General features: G+C 42.6%; 4 protein-coding genes across 4 annotated transcripts; 3 read left to right on the top strand and 1 right to left on the bottom strand.

Moving 5' to 3' along the window:
- The first annotated feature begins 175 nt into the window (after positions 1–175).
- Positions 176–6,057, top strand: mlh3 (mutL homolog 3 (E. coli)). Its single transcript, XM_083684012.1, has 12 exons — positions 176–3,009; positions 3,379–3,480; positions 3,591–3,670; positions 3,847–3,951; positions 4,091–4,175; positions 4,307–4,375; positions 4,513–4,621; positions 4,853–5,006; positions 5,145–5,168; positions 5,286–5,364; positions 5,496–5,647; positions 5,930–6,057. Exons 1-12 carry the CDS (start codon positions 300–302, stop codon positions 5,999–6,001), a joined length of 3,741 nt encoding a protein of 1,246 aa, XP_083540138.1. The 5' UTR covers positions 176–299; the 3' UTR covers positions 6,002–6,057.
- Positions 6,058–6,145: 88 nt separating this feature from the next.
- On the bottom strand, positions 6,146–8,140 carry LOC310813867 (transmembrane emp24 domain-containing protein 10-like). Its single transcript, XM_083683015.1, has 5 exons — positions 7,895–8,140; positions 7,487–7,607; positions 7,286–7,359; positions 6,870–6,996; positions 6,146–6,690 (listed from the first exon to the last, which is right to left on the bottom strand). The coding sequence occupies exons 1-5, from the start codon at positions 8,072–8,074 to the stop codon at positions 6,569–6,571; spliced, it is 624 nt and encodes a 207-aa protein (XP_083539141.1). The 5' UTR covers positions 8,075–8,140; the 3' UTR covers positions 6,146–6,568.
- A 1,562-nt stretch (positions 8,141–9,702) lies between these two features.
- fosaa (v-fos FBJ murine osteosarcoma viral oncogene homolog Aa) lies at positions 9,703–12,018 on the top strand (the record flags this gene model as incomplete). Its single annotated transcript, XM_083684152.1, is given in 5 exon segments — positions 9,703–9,747; positions 9,751–9,843; positions 10,563–10,790; positions 11,137–11,244; positions 11,347–12,018. Coding segments are annotated over 5 exon segments (1,146 nt in total).
- Positions 12,019–13,073: 1,055 nt separating this feature from the next.
- LOC310813932 (jun dimerization protein 2-like) lies at positions 13,074–17,435 on the top strand. Its single transcript, XM_083683121.1, has 4 exons — positions 13,074–13,188; positions 15,682–15,899; positions 16,238–16,342; positions 16,552–17,435. Exons 1-4 carry the CDS (start codon positions 13,101–13,103, stop codon positions 16,735–16,737), a joined length of 597 nt encoding a protein of 198 aa, XP_083539247.1. The 5' UTR covers positions 13,074–13,100; the 3' UTR covers positions 16,738–17,435.
- The last annotated feature ends 492 nt before the right edge of the window (positions 17,436–17,927 follow it).

The raw sequence follows: 17,927 nt of genomic DNA, 5'->3' as shown, positions 1-17,927 counted from the left end.
CGTCGTTGACTGTAAACAAAACATGTCGCTGTGATTAACTGGTGTAGCTAGCTAGCTGGCTAGCTAATAGTAGAAGACTTTTGAACGCACAGGTGTTTTGAAACAGTCCAACAGTTATGACAAGTGTTGTATTGCATGGCATGAGTCGTCAAGTTGTCGGTTGGAATATCCTCATTGGATTTGGAACTTGCAACGGTCAACGGCTAGGTAAAAGTATCTATCTAGCGTAGCCAGGAGCCCATGCCATAGATTACCTTTCAAATGCACACTTTGCCCTCAGCCCTCAGCCTATAAACACAATGATTAAGTGTTTGTCTAAAGACGTCCAAGGAAAGCTTCGTTCTGGAGTTGCTATATTTTCATTGCAACAATGCGTCGAGGAGCTTATTCTTAACAGTATTGATGCTGGGGCAACATGCGTGGGTGTACGAGTGGACATGGAAGCCTGCAAAGTGCAGGTGATAGACAATGGCTCAGGGATGGACGTTGAGAACATGGAGCGCGTAGGAAACAGGTACTTCACAAGCAAATGCAGCTCTTTAGAAGACCTGGATAATCTCAGATTTTATGGATTCAGAGGGGAGGCTGTCGCCAGCATTGCCGCCCTTGCCATGCTTGTGGAAATATCATCCAGAACCAAATTATCTGTGAAGACATTTGTGAAAATCTTCAAGGATGGCAAGGGCTTGGATGTCTTTGAGGCCGAGACCACCCGTCCATCTGCAGGGACCTCCGTTGTCATTTGTAATTTCTTCCACAACATGCCAGTGAGGAGAAAGAGGATGGATGTCGTGCTGGAGAGTGAGCGGATCAGACAGAGGGTAGAGGCCATATCACTCATGCACCCCTCTGTCTCTTTCACTCTGAAGAATGACTGCACAGGGGCCATGGTGGTGCAGCTCTCCAAAGCACGAAGCACCTATTACAGGTTTGTTCAGATCCATGGTTTAGGGAGGGCCAAAAGGCTTGGGGAAATTAGCCACTCCCATGGACAGTTTGAGGTCAGGGGTCACATAGGAAGAGAGGGCCACTACAACAACAGCTTACAGTTCCTGTATGTAAATGACAGGCTCCTTCTCAAAACTCGCATCCACAAGCTGCTGAACCTTCTCCTCCGCAAAGTAAGAAGTTCAAGCCGAAGAAATGACAGCCCCAATATGCCCCCTGCCGTTCAGAGCCCAAAGCAGAGAAGAGGGACAGAGCAACATGGGGTATACATCATCAATATCAAGTGCCAATTCTCGGAGTATGACATCTGCCTTGAGCCTGCCAAAACCCTCATTGAATTCAAGGACTGGGATGGTATTCTGTTCTGCATAGAGGGGGCGGTGAAAGCATTCCTCGCAAGAGAAAACTTGGTGGTTGAACTCTCCCCAGAGGATATCCAGGACTATGCTTGTCAGAATCTCTTCAGTGGACTTGCAGCTAGCTCAGACAGAGGAGAGGACTCCAACGTGGGCCAAGGACCTATGGACGGCAGTGCCCTGGGATGTAACATTGGAAGGACACTTGCATCTGAAGCTGTTCATCGAAGGCTCAAGGAAGACCTTGACACAAAAGACAATGCTGGTCAGATAAGTGTTGAAGCTGAAAAAAAGAGTGCTATAGGAGGAAAATCCGAAGAGAAAGAGGATCATATTAAGGGCTTGGAACAGAAACAAGAGCATAAGCCCACAATCACACAATGTGAACAAAGCTCAGTAGACAGAGACAAAGATGCTCCACAGTGTAAATTCACTACAGTAGCAGGTACATCAGTATCTGAGTCTTGCAAGAACATTACAAAAGAGGAGGATCTCAATGCACAGCTGAAATCAGACATTACTTCTGATGGATCAATTGGACCTCCGCTTAGTTTCACAGATAGGATGGAGGATGAAAATCTGAAAGCAATCCAAGAAGATAGAACACAGATAAAGGACAATGTAAGATTGCATGTTTCCCCCTCAAACAGCAGTATTGGAGAACTATGTGGTGTCACACAGGAAATCCAGTCCGAAATGATCAAACAAATGCAACCCCATCGGAATACAGGGGTAGGTGAACATATTTCAGATGGGCACAGAAAGATCTATCTATCAGATCCTTACAATCATGGCAGTCTACCCTCTCAGAAATGTACATCTCTTCAGCGACGCCAAGGTCAAGGGTTAAAATGTCAAGAAAAACGTTTTGCAGCAAAACGAACATTTCCATTGGTTGAGGGCTCAGGTCATGTTAAAATCAATGAGGGAGAATGTAAGAATCCTCCCTCTGTCACACCCTTAAAGATGTCTAAAGTCATGCCATTTCAAAAGTTGGCTTTATCTATAGAGGCTGGATCTCTGGACAAGTTCAGAAGAATATACGGGAAGCCCTCCGAGTCAAAATCACTCCCCGTCGACATGAATAGCAACCACTTAGCAACTGATGCCACCACTTGTTTTACAGATAACTCAGCGACGAGCGCCCACAATATTTTGACTTGTCATGACGACGATCAAGAAAGTGATGTCATGGAATCCAGGCTGGATATGAAGGCTGGATGTATGAGGCTAAATGACCACAAAAGTCCACTGACGCTCTCCGCCTTCACCAGACTAAAGCCCGTCTCAGCTCAGAGCAGAACCAGCGGAATGTCTTTGGCTGCCAAACTCTCTCGTCTAAAACACCAAAGGACAGATGTTACAAGTCATGCATTTGTACATCCTTCAAATGAGGATATAAATCCCCTGGACACTTTGGTGAACAATGTTACTCTGGATATCAAAAATGGAGAACAAACCAATGACATTTCTTCCAGTTGTGACCTCATCTCTGGATGCAATATGAATCCTCCACTTGCTGAAAAAGAAAATATCGCAGCGTCAAGCGATTGGCTGCATCACTATGATGATTCACTGGGGAAGCTGGTCTATGTCAATAAAGTGACGGGACTCAGTAAATATGAAGCACCAGCCGTAGAAGAGACACAAATGACCTGCACATCAGATGTCACCAACATGGCAATTAGTGTCATCTCCCAAAAAGGTGCAGTGTCGATAAGAGTCTCTAAAATGTCATGACTTGTCTTTGTGAATATGCCTTTCAAATGTCTATGAAATTATGCTAATATGTTTCATTTTTGGGAAGCTTTATCATGTATGCCTACTAGGCATTTGTGTCTGAAATGATTAGGCCCACTATACACATGCATTTGCATTTGCATCCTTGGCATTAATAAACTATGGATATTTTGGGATGCATTAATGTAAAAGTTTCAGTAACGCTTAATTTCACAGTCCTGTTACCCCTAGTATTTTGGGGAGTATTTACTATGTAATTACGTGGTAATGATTGGTACAATGAGAGGCTTATTACTACTTACTTGCTTCCTTGCTTCCCTTCCTTCCCCTGTAGGGTTTGAGTATAGGTGTTACCCATTTCAGATGGATCTAGTGTTGCCCTTCCTTCCCAAATCTAAAGCAGAGAGAGTGATTAGCTCAGGGTCCAACCACAGAGGTACTCTTACCAGGCCAAACTAGATCAGAATGCCACTGTAGACTGTAAGCCATGCTGAATATTTCATCATTTTTCATTCTGTGTAATCCTCTCCGTTTCTCTCTTGATAGGAGATGACATTCAGACCTCTAACTCACTTTCATCTCTGTACTCCGAGTGGTCAAATCCTGTGTTTGTAAGACCGCCTACGGTAAGCCAAATTCTCTCTTTTTTTCTTTCTTTTCAATGCAGAGTGTACGTACAAACATTATTATGTAGAAACTGTAGGTCATCTTTAGATGGTTTTATCCCTACATGTGTAATATTTCGCCGATTTATAGAAGTGAATTATTGCTTATGTCACCATGTTTATTATTGCTTTGTCAGGTTGCCGTGGACATATCAAGTGGACAAGCTGAAGGTCTGGCTGTGAAGATTCATAACATCCTCTTCCCATACCGCTTCTCTAAGGACATGATTCACTCCATGAAGGTAAATATCCCATCAGCTTTTGCTCGAAGTATGATATAGTGTTATGGTGGCTCTAGGCCTACATCCCCAACTAAATAGGATATTCTCTCAAGCCATTTCATGTCACTGGGCTCACTGTTATGGTTCTGTTTCCCTGTAGGTCATCCATCAAGTTGACAAGAAGTTCCTTGCATGCCTCATCAACACAAGAGACCAAGAGTCTGCAGGCAGCAGTGAAACTGAAGGTATAGTACAGACTGACACGCCCATCCCTGGCTCTGGGTCCATGTTGGTCAAGTTGTGGATAGATTGAGCCTTTCATTTTTGGTTTCAACAGTTTTCAAAGCGTTTTGCGATCTACCTTTTTGAATTTCAGGGAACCTTCTAGTGCTAGTGGACCAACACGCTGCACATGAGAGAGTCCGTCTTGAGAACCTAGTTGCAGGTAAGGCCACCTCCCCCTCTATTAAATGGTTTCTCATGAAAGCCTCATTAATGTCAGTTGAGTGAGTTTGCTACACCAAATTGACTGAATTTTTCACGACTGTTGCAAAAGGCCCATTCTGCTGTGTCATGATATAGATTCCTACGAGGATGACCCCGAAACACCTGGGGAGAGACGACTGTGTTCTTCAACCATAGCTCCACCTCTGGAAGTCAGGTTGACAGAGGAGGAGCTGAGGCTGCTCAGGTGAGTGCTTTGCTGCCTATAGGAAAGATGCTCTAATCCCAGAGAGATAATACATGTGAAGCATTTGCGCACCTGGTAACCCTTACCGAGACAATAATTTCAATGCCATGGCTATATTTGGAGTGAGTGTTCAGAATTGTACACGGGTGGTGGTTGTAGAGATTCTGTTCTGTAGGGTTAGGGTTACAGTAGTCGGGATATATTATGGGTATTGTTGAATTGTTCTTACAGGTCCTGTCAGCTGAGGGGTCTGGGTCTGGAGATTCACTTCTCGCAGACGGGAGATCCTCGGGTGTTGGTGGGGAAGGTGCCAGTGTGTTTTACAGAGAAGGAGAGCAATGAACTCCGCCGGGGGAGGCAGTCCGTCATTAAGCCCATAGTGGAGGTATGAATTATACCAATTCCTCAACAAGAGCATCATACCCCTGAACAAATGTTATGCAACAATGTATTTTACATTTAATAATTAATTTATTAATGATCCTATTTTATTTTCTTCCCACTTATGTTAACTGCCTGCCAGGAGTACATTCAAGAGCAGATTGAGGTGAGCATGAACACTGTCTGTCTACAGTATCTTGGAAGAAAAATGCTGTATGTTGTCTTGTTTTCCCTCGTTATTGGATCCTATTGAATGTGTGTTTTTTGGTTCCCTCTACCTCAGTTGCTGCGCTCAACCGGCAGAGTGAGAGGGACACTGCCCCTCACGGTCCTTAAGGTCCTCGCCTCCCTCGCATGTCATGGTGATAGTTTCTCCCAATTCATTTTTCACTCAGTCGTGTTCGACCTGCAATCCATTTGTCATTTCACTTTCGCGTGTCGTGACGCCGTTCACCTTTTTTTGGTGTCACGGTTGGTGTTGTGTCCCAAACAGGTGCAATCAAGTTTAATGACAGCCTCAGTAAGGATGAGTGTTGCAGCCTGGTGTCCTCCCTGTCTTGTTGTCAGCTGCCCTTCCAGTGTGCCCACGGCCGGCCATCAATCGTCCCTCTGGTAGACATCCTTCACTTGGGGAACGACCATCAGGTACCGCTATAAAAGTGGAGTGTCAGGGACACCATCAGTGGTTTGTCCTTGTTCACAATGGCACCAATTGTATGATACAATATTTTGGTTCATTACTTGTTTTGTCTTGTATCAAAAAAAAAAAAAGACAAGAAAATTAAAATGTTTTGTGTATTGATTAACTAACGTGTGTATGTATGGTCTTACCCACAATCCATCTGCATTATGCCAATTTCTCACATTCATCACAACTTATATTGCTTGACTATTACTTGATAATTAATGCTTTCTCTTTTTCCACAGGAGCTACCCAAACCTAATCTTCACAAACTGAGAAGAATGTATAAAGCCTGGAAACTTTATGGAAATAGATAGGTGTGTACATTTTCAAATGAACAAATATGAATTTAATTATATAAAAAATATATATATTGTGTCATGCCTGGTATTTTCATCATTCCTTGAATGCCCTAATATCTAACACTAAACAAAATGCAAAACAGACTAATTAGATTAGAGTGAAAAGGTTTTTTAATCAAAAAAACAATAATTTACCTGACAAATGGGGGATATTTTTCAACATTACAATGACTGACCGTCTAATTGGAGGTTTTGTGTATTCACCAAATATAGAGTGATGTTAACCTTTTAATATTAGTAATTCATTACCACAGGAAAATGAAATATTTCAGCGTACACTATTTCATATGAATATATCTCAGAACCAAAACCTATCTTTATTAGTTAGTTACATGTAGATTTTTCTGTGTCTGTAGTAAAAAGAAGAAAAAAAAAGACGCTGAATGATAATACTGACATAAATTAAAATTGTGAAGGGGAGTCTCTTCAAAAACAGACATAAGCATTTCACAAATGATACAGCTAACACTGTCCCAAACTCCCTCCGGTCCGAATGGCCTGCCTCAGAACCTGTGTGAGACTTTACTCAATCAGTTTCTTCGCCTTGAAGAAACGTCGCAGGTAGAAGACCTGCCATGTTGCCAATCCAATCAGGCAGCCCATAGAAAAGATGCTAAAGTACAGGACTCGAATGTTGGTGGATTCTGCAAATGATAAGGAGAAAAAAAATAAAAAATTAACCATTGTTTTATTAATTTAACAAGACCAGGCACAACTTTATCCCATTATGAAAGATACAGAGAACTCTTCTCCAGCTTTTAGGCCACACACTTAAAAGTATGTTGTTTTCACCTTTTTTTTTTTTTTTTCAATCAGCACTTACCATTTGTGTCCCTCATTTCCTCCTCACGCTTCTTCATGTAGGCAAAGTCATTCACAATGGACTCCGACAGGTCCTCAAGACGTCTAAGTTCCACCTCTAAGGGCTTCAGTTTCTCAACTTTTGCAATCTGAGGCAGACCACAAAGACAGTTAAGAATGGTGCTGAAATATATCTCTTCAATTTCAACACTGGATGTCTAGACATGCAAAGACTACAGACCTGCAAAGAAGGTGGAATTTCTTTAGGACACCTATGGAGCGGGTAGATTTATGTGCTACTACAGTAGATGGATGCTTTTTGGATTGCAGCTATTTCTCTTTCACACGCAAACATGGATAAGCACTGTGTCAGAGCCGTAATGATCTAGACCTACCATGAAGATCAAAAAGCCTGACTGGCAATTTGTAGTTATTTACCTCTTCATAATTCTTTGCCTCCACACCATGCTTCATGTCCAAATTGACCAGCTGGTCAGGGGCCCTCCCAGTACCTATAACCCAGAACAAAAAGACACTCCAGGAAATGACTAGGCTTCCCAATCCTGCAACTATGGTTATTCACTGTAAGCAACATCCTACTTTTGATCATATGTGTAACATGGCGAAAAAAAGACTCACCCAAGGGAGATTTGCTTTCGAAGCAAACCTCGAACATATCATAATCTTCCGTTGTGAAGGCAAACTTCCCCTTTGAAGCATCCTCCTTGGAGTACAAGATGTGACCAGACGAATCCGTAATCTAGAAAAAAAAAAGTAACCGTCAATTTCTCAGAAATTGAACTGCATTGATGAACAGATGTGACATCAAGCGAGATGTCAGTGTCAAATCATGTCGAGACCATCATATGGAAGCACATTGTACCATAACACCATTTATCCATAAATACACATCATTTACGGTTATTCGCTACAGATTAGCGAGTGTATCCAATATATACAGATTTGACTATGATCTACCTGGTGGGACAGACATACAAATTAGCTAGTAGCAGCTGCTACTACTAGGTCCAGAATATGACGTGTTACCTTGAGATTGGTTTTCGCATTTGGTTGTTCGCTAACTTCGTATTCGCCTGTGACCAGCACGTCTTTGTGGATCTCCTCCCGCAAACATTTATTAAGATTTACCGGCAAATAGAACGTAATGGAGAATACTAAATCAAAAAGAATAGGAAACAGTAGTAATAACACACAAAATCTAGACATGTCTAGCTAGCTATAAATGCTGCAGCCGCTAGCGATGCGCCTTTCAGACTCAGTTCCTTGTTGAGCGAGTCACGTGATCGCTGGACTCCGCATCGCAACCAACCCGTGGCGCGTTTCTCTGCAATGGCTGTGTTGTGTTCTGAACCTCAACCCCCCTCACACCCCCCTCACACCCCAGGCGGGCACGACTGGACACCGTGGAAGATTGGATAGGCATAGGCGCCACAGCCTTGCTCTCTGATTGCCTACATCATGGGAATGTTTACACCTGACCTATCCAATGACTGTACAAAAACAGGACCTATCCCATCCTCTAAGATAATAATAATAATATATGCCATTTAGCTGACGTTTTTATCCCAAAGCTACTTACATTGCAGTGAGTGCATACATTTCAGTATATATGGTCCCAGCAGGAATCAAACCCACAACCTAAGCGTTGTTAGCGCCATGCTCTACCAACTGAGCCAAGGAGGACCGCTGTGGATCTACAAGAGTGGTTAGAGATGGAGTAGGCTTGGGTCCATTTAGAATTCAGCCCAATGAACAAATGATTACACTTACTTTCTTTCTGGTGAAAACTATTCTGCTCATTCTCAGATTGTCTTTAAACAAAAGAGCAAACAGTCGATGGAGAACAGCCAGTCGATGATCAATGTATTGCAAATAGATGCAGACTGCAATGTGATTTCTTATCCAAGTGTAATAATAGCATAATAATACATAAACATGTGGTGTTTCATCCAGAGATCATTTTAATACAGCTGTGGCGATTCATCAGTTTAAGACTCGGGGATCTAGACGTTTCGGTGAATCGGGGATGGAGACGATTTTTTTTGACAAAAATCTGTAGACTACGTAGGAAAAGGAATCCCAGAACGTCAGTGTCCTTTTATGGAATGCATCCTGCTAAATTGGCGCGTCATCGACACTGTGGGTCGCATGCTGAACGGTTATGACGATGGCCGTAGGCCAATATGGCATGTTATTGGAATGATTCCATTTAAGCTGTTTGTAAAGGAAACAATTACATATGCAAATGTTATTATAACCATTTCATCATATCACTGTAAATGATTGAGTTATAGTATAAGGATGTTCATTATAAGCAGGGATGGATTCGTTTAGTGAGCAATGTAAATAGTGTCCCATTCGAAAACCAGTGAATTCTTTATCCATGCAAGATGTACAGCAGATTCACATCTTGCATAGATACGGCCACCGACGATGTTCAAATAGCACAGCCCATGTTTCTGAATTTATGAATGGACATGTTGCACGTGACACTTCCCTCTTCTGTGTAGACTCATGCTGTTATTTTCTAAATGCGTTTGACATTAACATTTGCTCTGGGGGAAATGGCTGTAACACGCAACACAGACAACGAGTTGTATACTGAACATTTGGCAGTGGCAACTGAAAATGGACAGTGTGTGCTTCGTTGTCCATGTGACTCCCCTACACATAGATGGTACAGTCTTCGTTCATTCATAAAATTCTGTCAGGGTATAAAAGGAGGGGTTTGCACACACAGTCTATCAGTTACCAGGTATAAACCTGGAGTAGAAGCTGGTTAAATAAGGGTTATTTGACAGTCATTTTTTTTGCTGAGGTTATTTGAGTTAGAAATGTTTCTACATTTTGACTTCGATTCGATGTCTCGCTGCAGCACATAATCTCCTGTCGGGGACACCCCGACGTACTACCAGAAGACGCAAGAAGACTCTTTCTCAAGCTCTTCAGTTTCGCCGTCAGAGAGCAGTGCACAGGTATGATTGAATCCTAGTGTTTTTTTTGCAGTGCTGTATTGTGTATATTAACACACAAGGATGCCAACGAATATTATGGTCGAGTGTGGTCGATTCCTATTATGTATCATTTCCCGTGCGTTAATATAGCCTAATTGATACGCTGATTGAGAACTAATTGATACATGCAATTCGATTATTTGTCGATGATGTTATTTGTCGATGATGATCCAAAATGGGTGGAGGTAGATTATTCCATAGGATTAATACCCTATCACAGGTGTCAAACACAACCACATTCCTACAGTGAAATATTAAAATAGCAATACAAACGACACTCCACAGTAGGGAAGGATTAACTGTATATTATGCTTTTGGCGTCTTGAGACCAAATATATAGCGTGTCGATGCAGCAGTTCATTGAGAAATATAAATCCATTCAGGAGACTCCACAGCATCTCTGCGTCAGTGTTGACGTCAGTAACAATGATAAAGTCAAATATTGATCCGAAGGACTATTTTTGGGTTGCTAGATATATTTTAAGTAAAAACATGTAGAGGACTTGGATGCTTTGAATATCACACACATCTCATCAGTTTCGTCTGTGATATATGCTGTGGTAATTACCTATCATGTCTTTCAATGCATCAGGATTCGTTTGCAGTGAGCAATGGTGATGCAAAAATAATTTTATCAATCAGTGGTATTTTTTTAACTGTGATAACATATCACTTTACAGGAGCTCTGCCAAGACATGGATATACCAGCTACTCCATTTGTTCCAACAGTGACAGCAATTTCCACTACCCCAGATTTGCAGTGGATGGTCCAGCCGACCATTATAACATCTGTCTCCCCGTCTCTGGGTAACAAACAAGCCAATGAAGTGCAGAGCTCTCACCAGGCAACACCCAAAGCAGGCGGGAGTAAGGGAAAGATCACTGGAAGAAAGGGGAAAACCGAGCAGGTGGGTTAGCACTCAGATTCTGCTTTTATTCATGCTCTTGCACGGAAAATAAAACCGACCGATGATTGTGTAAACATCCAAGCTATCTTGTTTTCCGACAGTGCAGCAGGATTTTTGTGCATGCTCCTCAAGAGCTGTGCACTGGCTGTGTGCCTGGGCTCAGGCAGTCCATTTATATTCAGGTCACAGCGAGTCTGCAACAATGGTCTATTTTTAGACGCATTGCAGAGAAAGATGCTTTTGCCACTCTTCGGAGGGTGAATTGGCAACGGAAGTTGCAGATTAGCAGATGTGAAATGGGCAGATTCTTCAAGGTAATCACTGCATCCTTTTCTGAACCTCACAGCTCTCCCCAGAGGAGGAGGAGAAGAAGAGGGTAAGGAGGGAGAGGAATAAAATGGCTGCAGCGAAGTGTCGCAACAGACGAAGGGAACTCACTGATACACTGCAAACTGTAAGTAAACCCTGAACGACATGTCGTAATCTTGAACGTTAATTTATATTTACGACTGATGAGATTTACCCCCAAGTTCCTAATGTTGCCTCTTTTTAAAAGGAGACCGACAAGCTGGAGGAGGACAAAGCCTCTCTGCAGACAGAGATAGCCAACCTACTGAAAGAGAAACAGAGGCTCGAATTTGTCCTTGCCACTCATAAACCTGTCTGTCAAATGGCAGAGGAGCTGGACTCTATCTTCCAGGAGCCCAGTGGGTCCCCTGAGCTACCCCCCAGCCCAGAGGAGGGCAGGCTGTCAGAGGACAGCATCCAGGAAGCCCCCTCGCTTCAGGACATGGACATCCCCAGCGACCCCTCCACAGCCATCTCTGGAAACTCGAACATCCTGCTGTGTGCCAGCGCTGAAGTGAACATCTGCGACCTTGAGCCTTCTTTAGATATGAAGGAGGGGCTCTTGGACAATCTTCTGCCTAGCATGGAGGAGAAAACCCCCACAGAGACGGCCCGCTCTGTCCCAGACATTGACCTGAGTGGCTCCCTGGGGGTTACGGACTGGGAAACCCTGTACAAGTCTGTGTCTAATGACCTAGAGCCTCTGAGCACTCCTGTCGTAACCTCCACCCCCACCTGTAGTAGCTACCTGTCCGTTTTCACATTTGCCTGTCCAGAGCTTGACTCCCTTGCAGAAGGGTTTGACGGACGCAAAAGTGGAATGGGAAAGGCTGAGTCCACTGTTGACATCCTCAACTCTCCAACTCTCTTGGCCTTATAATGTAAGGAGGGAGTTAATTGGTCTGATCACTGCAGGTTATCAGATCTGGTATCTGCTATATCAGTGACATGTGCTGGGGTTTAAGCACATGTGTTCCAGGATAACATCTATGAAATGTGTTGTGTGACTAAGCAAGTATAAAGTATTCTTCCAGATACATATGATGTAGCTAAAAGCATGGCTATTAATTTTATGGACGGGGATGATGTATGTTCTGGTTTTAAATGCATGCAGATAAATTCCAAATAATTCAATTTCATATATGTTTGATCTGACACTAGATCTATGCTGTGTTGTGGAATTGACTGTATGGTTTTGTGTTTCGATGGCAATAGTATATTATTAGCTGTGAATGTTGTGTTGAAGTATACATCCGTGTTCAGTACTTGCATACCTCAATGTCATCAACGTTAATTTGACCTCATTGTTACAATGTTTAGAGTTTTCCATGAAAACATGCTATATCTATCAAGATGTTATTTATGATAATTTATTTTTTTACCTTTCAGACTTTGACTTGTTTGTCAAATTAAAAAATTAAATGAGCGCTGATGCTTATTGATGAATATTCACATTAAATCTTCATTCAAAGTGATGTTGCTGTTTTCATTGCAAAATATCTCATCGAACACCGCCACTGCACAAGTACATTTATGAGAGACAGAGCACGACAACAACTCTTAAGTCAATACAGTGTATTGGTGCTAGGCCTACCCTTACTGTAAGGAAAAGTGGGTAAAAGCCAAAAGCAAAAACTTCTGATCACTTACCTCACCCAAACAGTGTCGATATGAATTGCAAGTAGGCCTATAGCCCGCCTGTATGCGAGTGTTATTAACATTTGATACTAGAATTGTGTCTGGGGATAATTCATGCAGGGGATCCCGGACAGCAGTGTCCTGTTCTGCAGTGGGTCAGTTGTTTTTTTCGGTTTCTAAGGGCGGAGCGGCTAGGACTTCCCCACTTCTCTGCCCCCACTTTGAGCAAGCTGTTCTTTTACATCCCTGCTTACGTCTGGTTGGCATAACTAATTTCCGCATTCCCAAATCCTCCCAGATAGGGATCACTATTTAAACGGGCTGATGCAACGATTTCCACTTTTTAAAATATATTCCCGACCTTCAGCTGACCAGAAGAAAGGACTACTGTTGCACTCTGGATCAAAGTCAGGTTTGTAGACAACTTCATAGTCGATAAATCTTGATTATGTTGGTGCCACGCTTGGGCTAATACTATGAGAAGCCTATGAGCGGCAGCTTTTTCGGGGGATCATTTTGCACACTAGTCCTTGCGTTTGTGCAATCCCGTTGTTTCGTTCTCTTGTGAGCTGGATTGCCAGCAATATTTAAAAGTATGTAGGCTAAAGTTATTTTTAAAGTATCTAAAGCTTTTCTTTTGTTTGCATCTTCCTTTTCTCCTACAAGACTGCAGCATGTAAGAACGTTGTTAATTAATAAGTTTGCACACCTTGATCAATTCTCTAACGAAAGCGGAAAACAAACATACTTAAAAACATCGTTCAAGCTGGCATTGTTTATTGTTTAAGTTATTTGCCTGCATATGTCGTTTCATCATTTTAGCTGCAAACGGCAAAGTTACGTAAGATGCATGCCGCACTGAAGAATAACTTCCGCTTTGAAATTGAGTCATGACTCAGAAGTGTATCGAGTTATTAATGGGCCCCCTTCTTACTTTGTTACCAGGCGTCTCAGAGCACGTGTGAAATGTGCAGTGTAGCAACTTGTGAACATGTGGATAGGCTGTAGAAAGTATGTGTTACATTATAAGATGGTAATAAGACATTTGGAGGCCACATGCGTTATAAATAGAAAATTACACTTAGAACTACTCAATACAACATGTCAGTGTTAATTACTCATCAGGGCTATTTGGCAGGCAGTTGATTCATAGTTGGGGTAGCGGAATGTGTCTGCCGTGCCTGCCATATTGTCAGACTTTTTTGTGTTTGTGTCTAATGAGTTTTCAACTACTTGTATGCATACATTGGAGCTTTATGTACAATTGTTTATCTATTGAATTACAGAAAATATTACTATATCTTTGTCTGTCTTCATTCTAGATTCTACTTCTTTCTTAATAGGGCCACATATCACAGTTTTTCATGGGGTTGCTTACTCAGACTTATGTTGTCCAAGTATGTAACTACTGTATAGGCAACGCGAAGGTAATTGTTGTCATAACAGCATTGTCATTTATCAAGACCAGAGTTTACGTAATTTCATATTTCTGTACCCTGTGCTTTTCTTTTGAGGAGCTTTGGAGCTGAAACTAATTTCAAGCTGAGACAAGATGATAAACTTTCAGTGCAGTGCAAAGTGGTATCCAGTATGCACAAAGGCTACATGGAATTTCTCACAGTCTGCAAATAAGGTTAACCAAATAGAGTTACTTTTGCTTGGAGAGACTTACACAATTTACTCATTTGGTGTTGATTCTCGCCCATGAAGCCAAATGCTGGTGTCTCTGCGCTGAGCAACTTAATCTTTAACTCTGGCACTTTGGCAAGAATAATTTGCTGTTAAGGAATGCCAAATAGGAGCTGTTGGTGAATGGGGGCCACTAGGATGTGGTGAAGGGATGGGGCAGGGAGAAGGGGGTGGAATGTTGTTGGGTGAAACATATAGGCTACATTTGAATGCAACAAATACTCTAAAACCTCAAATAATGACTATAGGCTCCCTGCCCAGAGTAGGCCCGACAGTCTCCTACAGCCATACAGTAATATTGTTTCTTTTGGACTCTACGGTGGAAAGAAAGGACATGAACAGTTGGGCATCTTCTGTCTTAAGAATATCATTTAAAAAAGAATGATGAGTTGTGGGGACATGTTGAGTGAATATCACAATTAACCTACTATACAGCATTTAGGGAGCCCAAATTGTAACTATACAGCATTTAGGGAACCCAAATTGTCAGCATGCAGTTTCCCAAAACATTTTGCATAACCTAAAGCCCTGGTTTTACCTTTTATTAAGGGGGAAAGAGTGTGACGTGGGGCCTTTATTAGGGGATCAGACATGGCCACATTGTCCTGGACTCCAGCAGCCACATTCCACTTCCCTGACATGGGGAGAAGGCAGAAGAAAACATGGGCAACGGGTGTTTCTTGGCAAGGGCTGGCTGCAGCGCTCCTTGGGATAAAGGGGAATGTGTCTGAGTCTACTTTTGTGCAGGACTGTGTGCCTCTCTTAGCCGCTTCGGGAATATGGGGAAAAAAAAAACCTAAGTCCTTGCCAAGACCTCTGTAAATGGGAGTATACATACATTCCAGAAAAAAAGAGAAAGATGAAATAATAAAATGGCCTAATGGGAGACAGCCTTGCCTCGGCCTCCTGCTCCTGTAACAGGCTAACAATTCATTAGAGTGGAGCTGCCAGCAACACCAGGTGCACCCTGGGAAATGCCTCCATTTAAACCCTTCACCAGACTGAAATGGAAGTAGATCAATTATCTGTCTGGCTACTACTTTTATATCCCGACCATGAAAGGACCTGAGATGTGATTGATCTTGGTTAAACCTCCTTAGTTTCATGCTGGTGTAGCACCTTTTTTTTTTTTTTAGTACATCTCAACGTCCTGTCATGCACCCTTGATTTTCTCCTCAATGGTTTTTTCCCTCTTCATTCCCCTTGTGCCTCTCAGCTGTGGTCACACCCGGGTCTGACATGATGCCGGGACAAATCCCTGATCCCTCGGCGACAGTCGGCTCCCTCCCCAGCCTGGGCCCACTGGCAGGGATCTCGGCCACCACGCTCACAGACCAGTTCAAGTTCGCTGACCTCCGTGAACTGGGGGCTATGCTCTCACCACTGCACTTCCTGGGTAAGCTAGGGAAGAGGCCCCTAGCCATCAAAACAGAGGTGAGGAGGAAAGTTTTGTCCGTAGAGATGATTGTAGCCACAAAATGTTCTCATTCAGAAATGATTTGGGTAAATTGTTGCTGTTCGTGATCCTCCTGAATTCTTCCTGACTATCATAGAGAAGTTTCAGAAATTGGCTTAATATAGAAGTGAGAGCATGGACCATGTCTTAAGAGTTTTGGTGACCTCAGTATCTTAAACCTAACCAATGGCTCCACCTAGTGGACATATTGAGAATTGTACCATTTAAACGAACTTGAATCAAACTTGACCCGTAAGTTGTCTCTTTTGCACCTGTAGTTGTGGTTAAAGATTTATGTCTGCCCTCTTCCGTGTAGAGGGATGAGGAAGATGATAGGAGGAAACGAAGGAGAGAGAAAAACAAAGTCGCTGCAGCACGATGTCGAAATAAAAAGAAGGAGAGAACAGACTATCTACAAATGGTGAGAATATAAGAATATAGATATGAATATATTTTCTTTGGTGAAATTTCTCTAAAGATCCCCATGGTGGAATACCTAGTTTTCACTCAGAGATGATTTGTACTTAACTAGCATAGAAACTACAACAGACCATTTCTAACCACCCTCCATCCATCCTTCCTTCCTTCCTTCCTTCCTTTCTCCCTCTCTCCTCATACCCTCTGTTTCAGGAATCTGAGAGACTAGAGATGATGAACTCTGACCTCAAAGCTCAGATTGAGGAGCTAAAGCATGAGCGGCAGCAGCTGATCATCATGCTGAACCGCCACCGTCCGACATGCATTGTTAGGACGGACAGTGTCAAGACCCCCGAGAGCGAGGTGAACCCCCTGCTGGAGCAACTGGGGGCCAAGTGATGGCGCTGGGCTCAGATCAGCGCGTCATCACAGTTTACAGTGAAGAACCAGCCAGCAAGCAGCACTTACCTATGTGTCGCGGCCTAAAGGAGAAGCAGTTTAGCGCTCCTGCCTGGAGTTACAGAGCCTTCGAAGATAAGGTTGACCCAATGTGATTGGACCTCGTGCTGCTGGCAGTTAAACACATCTACTTGCTTTTGTTGTTATAATTGTTGCTAGGGGACAACATTCAGGACCCCATGGCTTCAGCCACTATCATTAGAAATGAGTGGATTAATATAAACGGCTAATGCAGCTCGGTAAGAAATTCTCCATCGCTCCTTGGCAATGTTACAGATCTCTCAGGCCCTTAGGCACAGTTGTGTTTGTTTTTTTTACCAATGTGTACTTGTTAAGATAAACCATTATGATTATCTGATTATTATTTCTTGTTTGTATTATGCCCCCCACGGCACACCGGTTGACCCGTTATGTTTGTTATTGTTTGTTTTTCGTGACGCAGGCGTCATACACAGTATGCACATATATATGGACTGTTTACATCTAGTTGTTTTACTATTGTTACTACATTTTTACTTCCATTATTGTTTCTGATTTTTATACTTATTGTACATTATATCATATAGACGTATATAAGGAATCACAAGATGTGATGCATTTTGTATTTCTGTGAAAAAATAAATACATAGTTTCTTTTCTACTTGACTTGCTACTTGAAAACTGCAGACAACTACTTGAGGAAGGATTATATTTGTGCAAAAACATTGCCACCTGGTGGCTAACAGCAACACAGTTATCTAGACATGCAAGGATCCAGCTGAACTGTGAGAATATAGGTATTCTTGCTGCATTCCTCGAGTTCCCCATACATACATTGCTTGCTTGTGGTGTCACACGTGATGGCTTGTGTCAGGGCTCTCCAAATCGGATGTGTCGATGATGTGCATCTGGTGAAGCTTTTTTGGCAATAAAGGCTAGATTCTCATGTTGTTTGCACATGCATGTTTCACGATCGGCCAATGTTGGAAGCACAACCCAGTAGGGGTGAAGTGTGCAGAACAGTACGATAGAAGGAGGATGGTCTGCTCTGCCAGGAACTTCAAATGGAGGTTCTTCATTGAATCCACCAGTAATCTTTTCTGCATTTTCTTCTTTTCTTTTGTCACCGTTTGTCACGTGAAAAGAACAAT

This window comes from Argentina silus (genome assembly GCF_951799395.1).
Source record: "Argentina silus genome assembly, chromosome: 13".
Taxonomy (NCBI): Eukaryota; Metazoa; Chordata; class Actinopteri; order Argentiniformes; family Argentinidae; genus Argentina; species Argentina silus.
Note: the sequence above shows the minus strand (reverse complement) of the source record. Positions and strands in the feature narration are given on the sequence as shown.

Bases quoted from the DNA above. Each gene is read 5' to 3' on its own strand.
- mlh3 (XM_083684012.1), top strand. From the start codon at position 300: ATGATTAAGTGTTTGTCTAAAGACGTCCAAGGAAAGCTTCGTTCTGGA. The intron at 3,952-4,090 runs GTAAATATCCCA...GTTTCCCTGTAG, and splicing joins ACATGATTCACTCCATGAAG to GTCATCCATCAAGTTGACAA. The intron at 4,622-4,852 runs GTGAGTGCTTTG...TTGTTCTTACAG, and splicing joins GAGGAGCTGAGGCTGCTCAG to GTCCTGTCAGCTGAGGGGTC.
- LOC310813867 (XM_083683015.1), bottom strand. From the start codon at position 8,074: ATGTCTAGATTTTGTGTGTTATTACTACTGTTTCCTATTCTTTTTGAT. The intron at 7,360-7,486 runs GTGAGTCTTTTT...TCTGGGTTATAG, and splicing joins CGAAAGCAAATCTCCCTTGG to GTACTGGGAGGGCCCCTGAC. The intron at 6,997-7,285 runs GTAAATAACTAC...GGTCTGCCTCAG, and splicing joins AGGCAAAGAATTATGAAGAG to ATTGCAAAAGTTGAGAAACT.
- LOC310813932 (XM_083683121.1), top strand. From the start codon at position 13,101: ATGCAACGATTTCCACTTTTTAAAATATATTCCCGACCTTCAGCTGAC. The intron at 15,900-16,237 runs GTGAGGAGGAAA...TCTTCCGTGTAG, and splicing joins CCCTAGCCATCAAAACAGAG to AGGGATGAGGAAGATGATAG. The intron at 16,343-16,551 runs GTGAGAATATAA...CCTCTGTTTCAG, and splicing joins GAACAGACTATCTACAAATG to GAATCTGAGAGACTAGAGAT.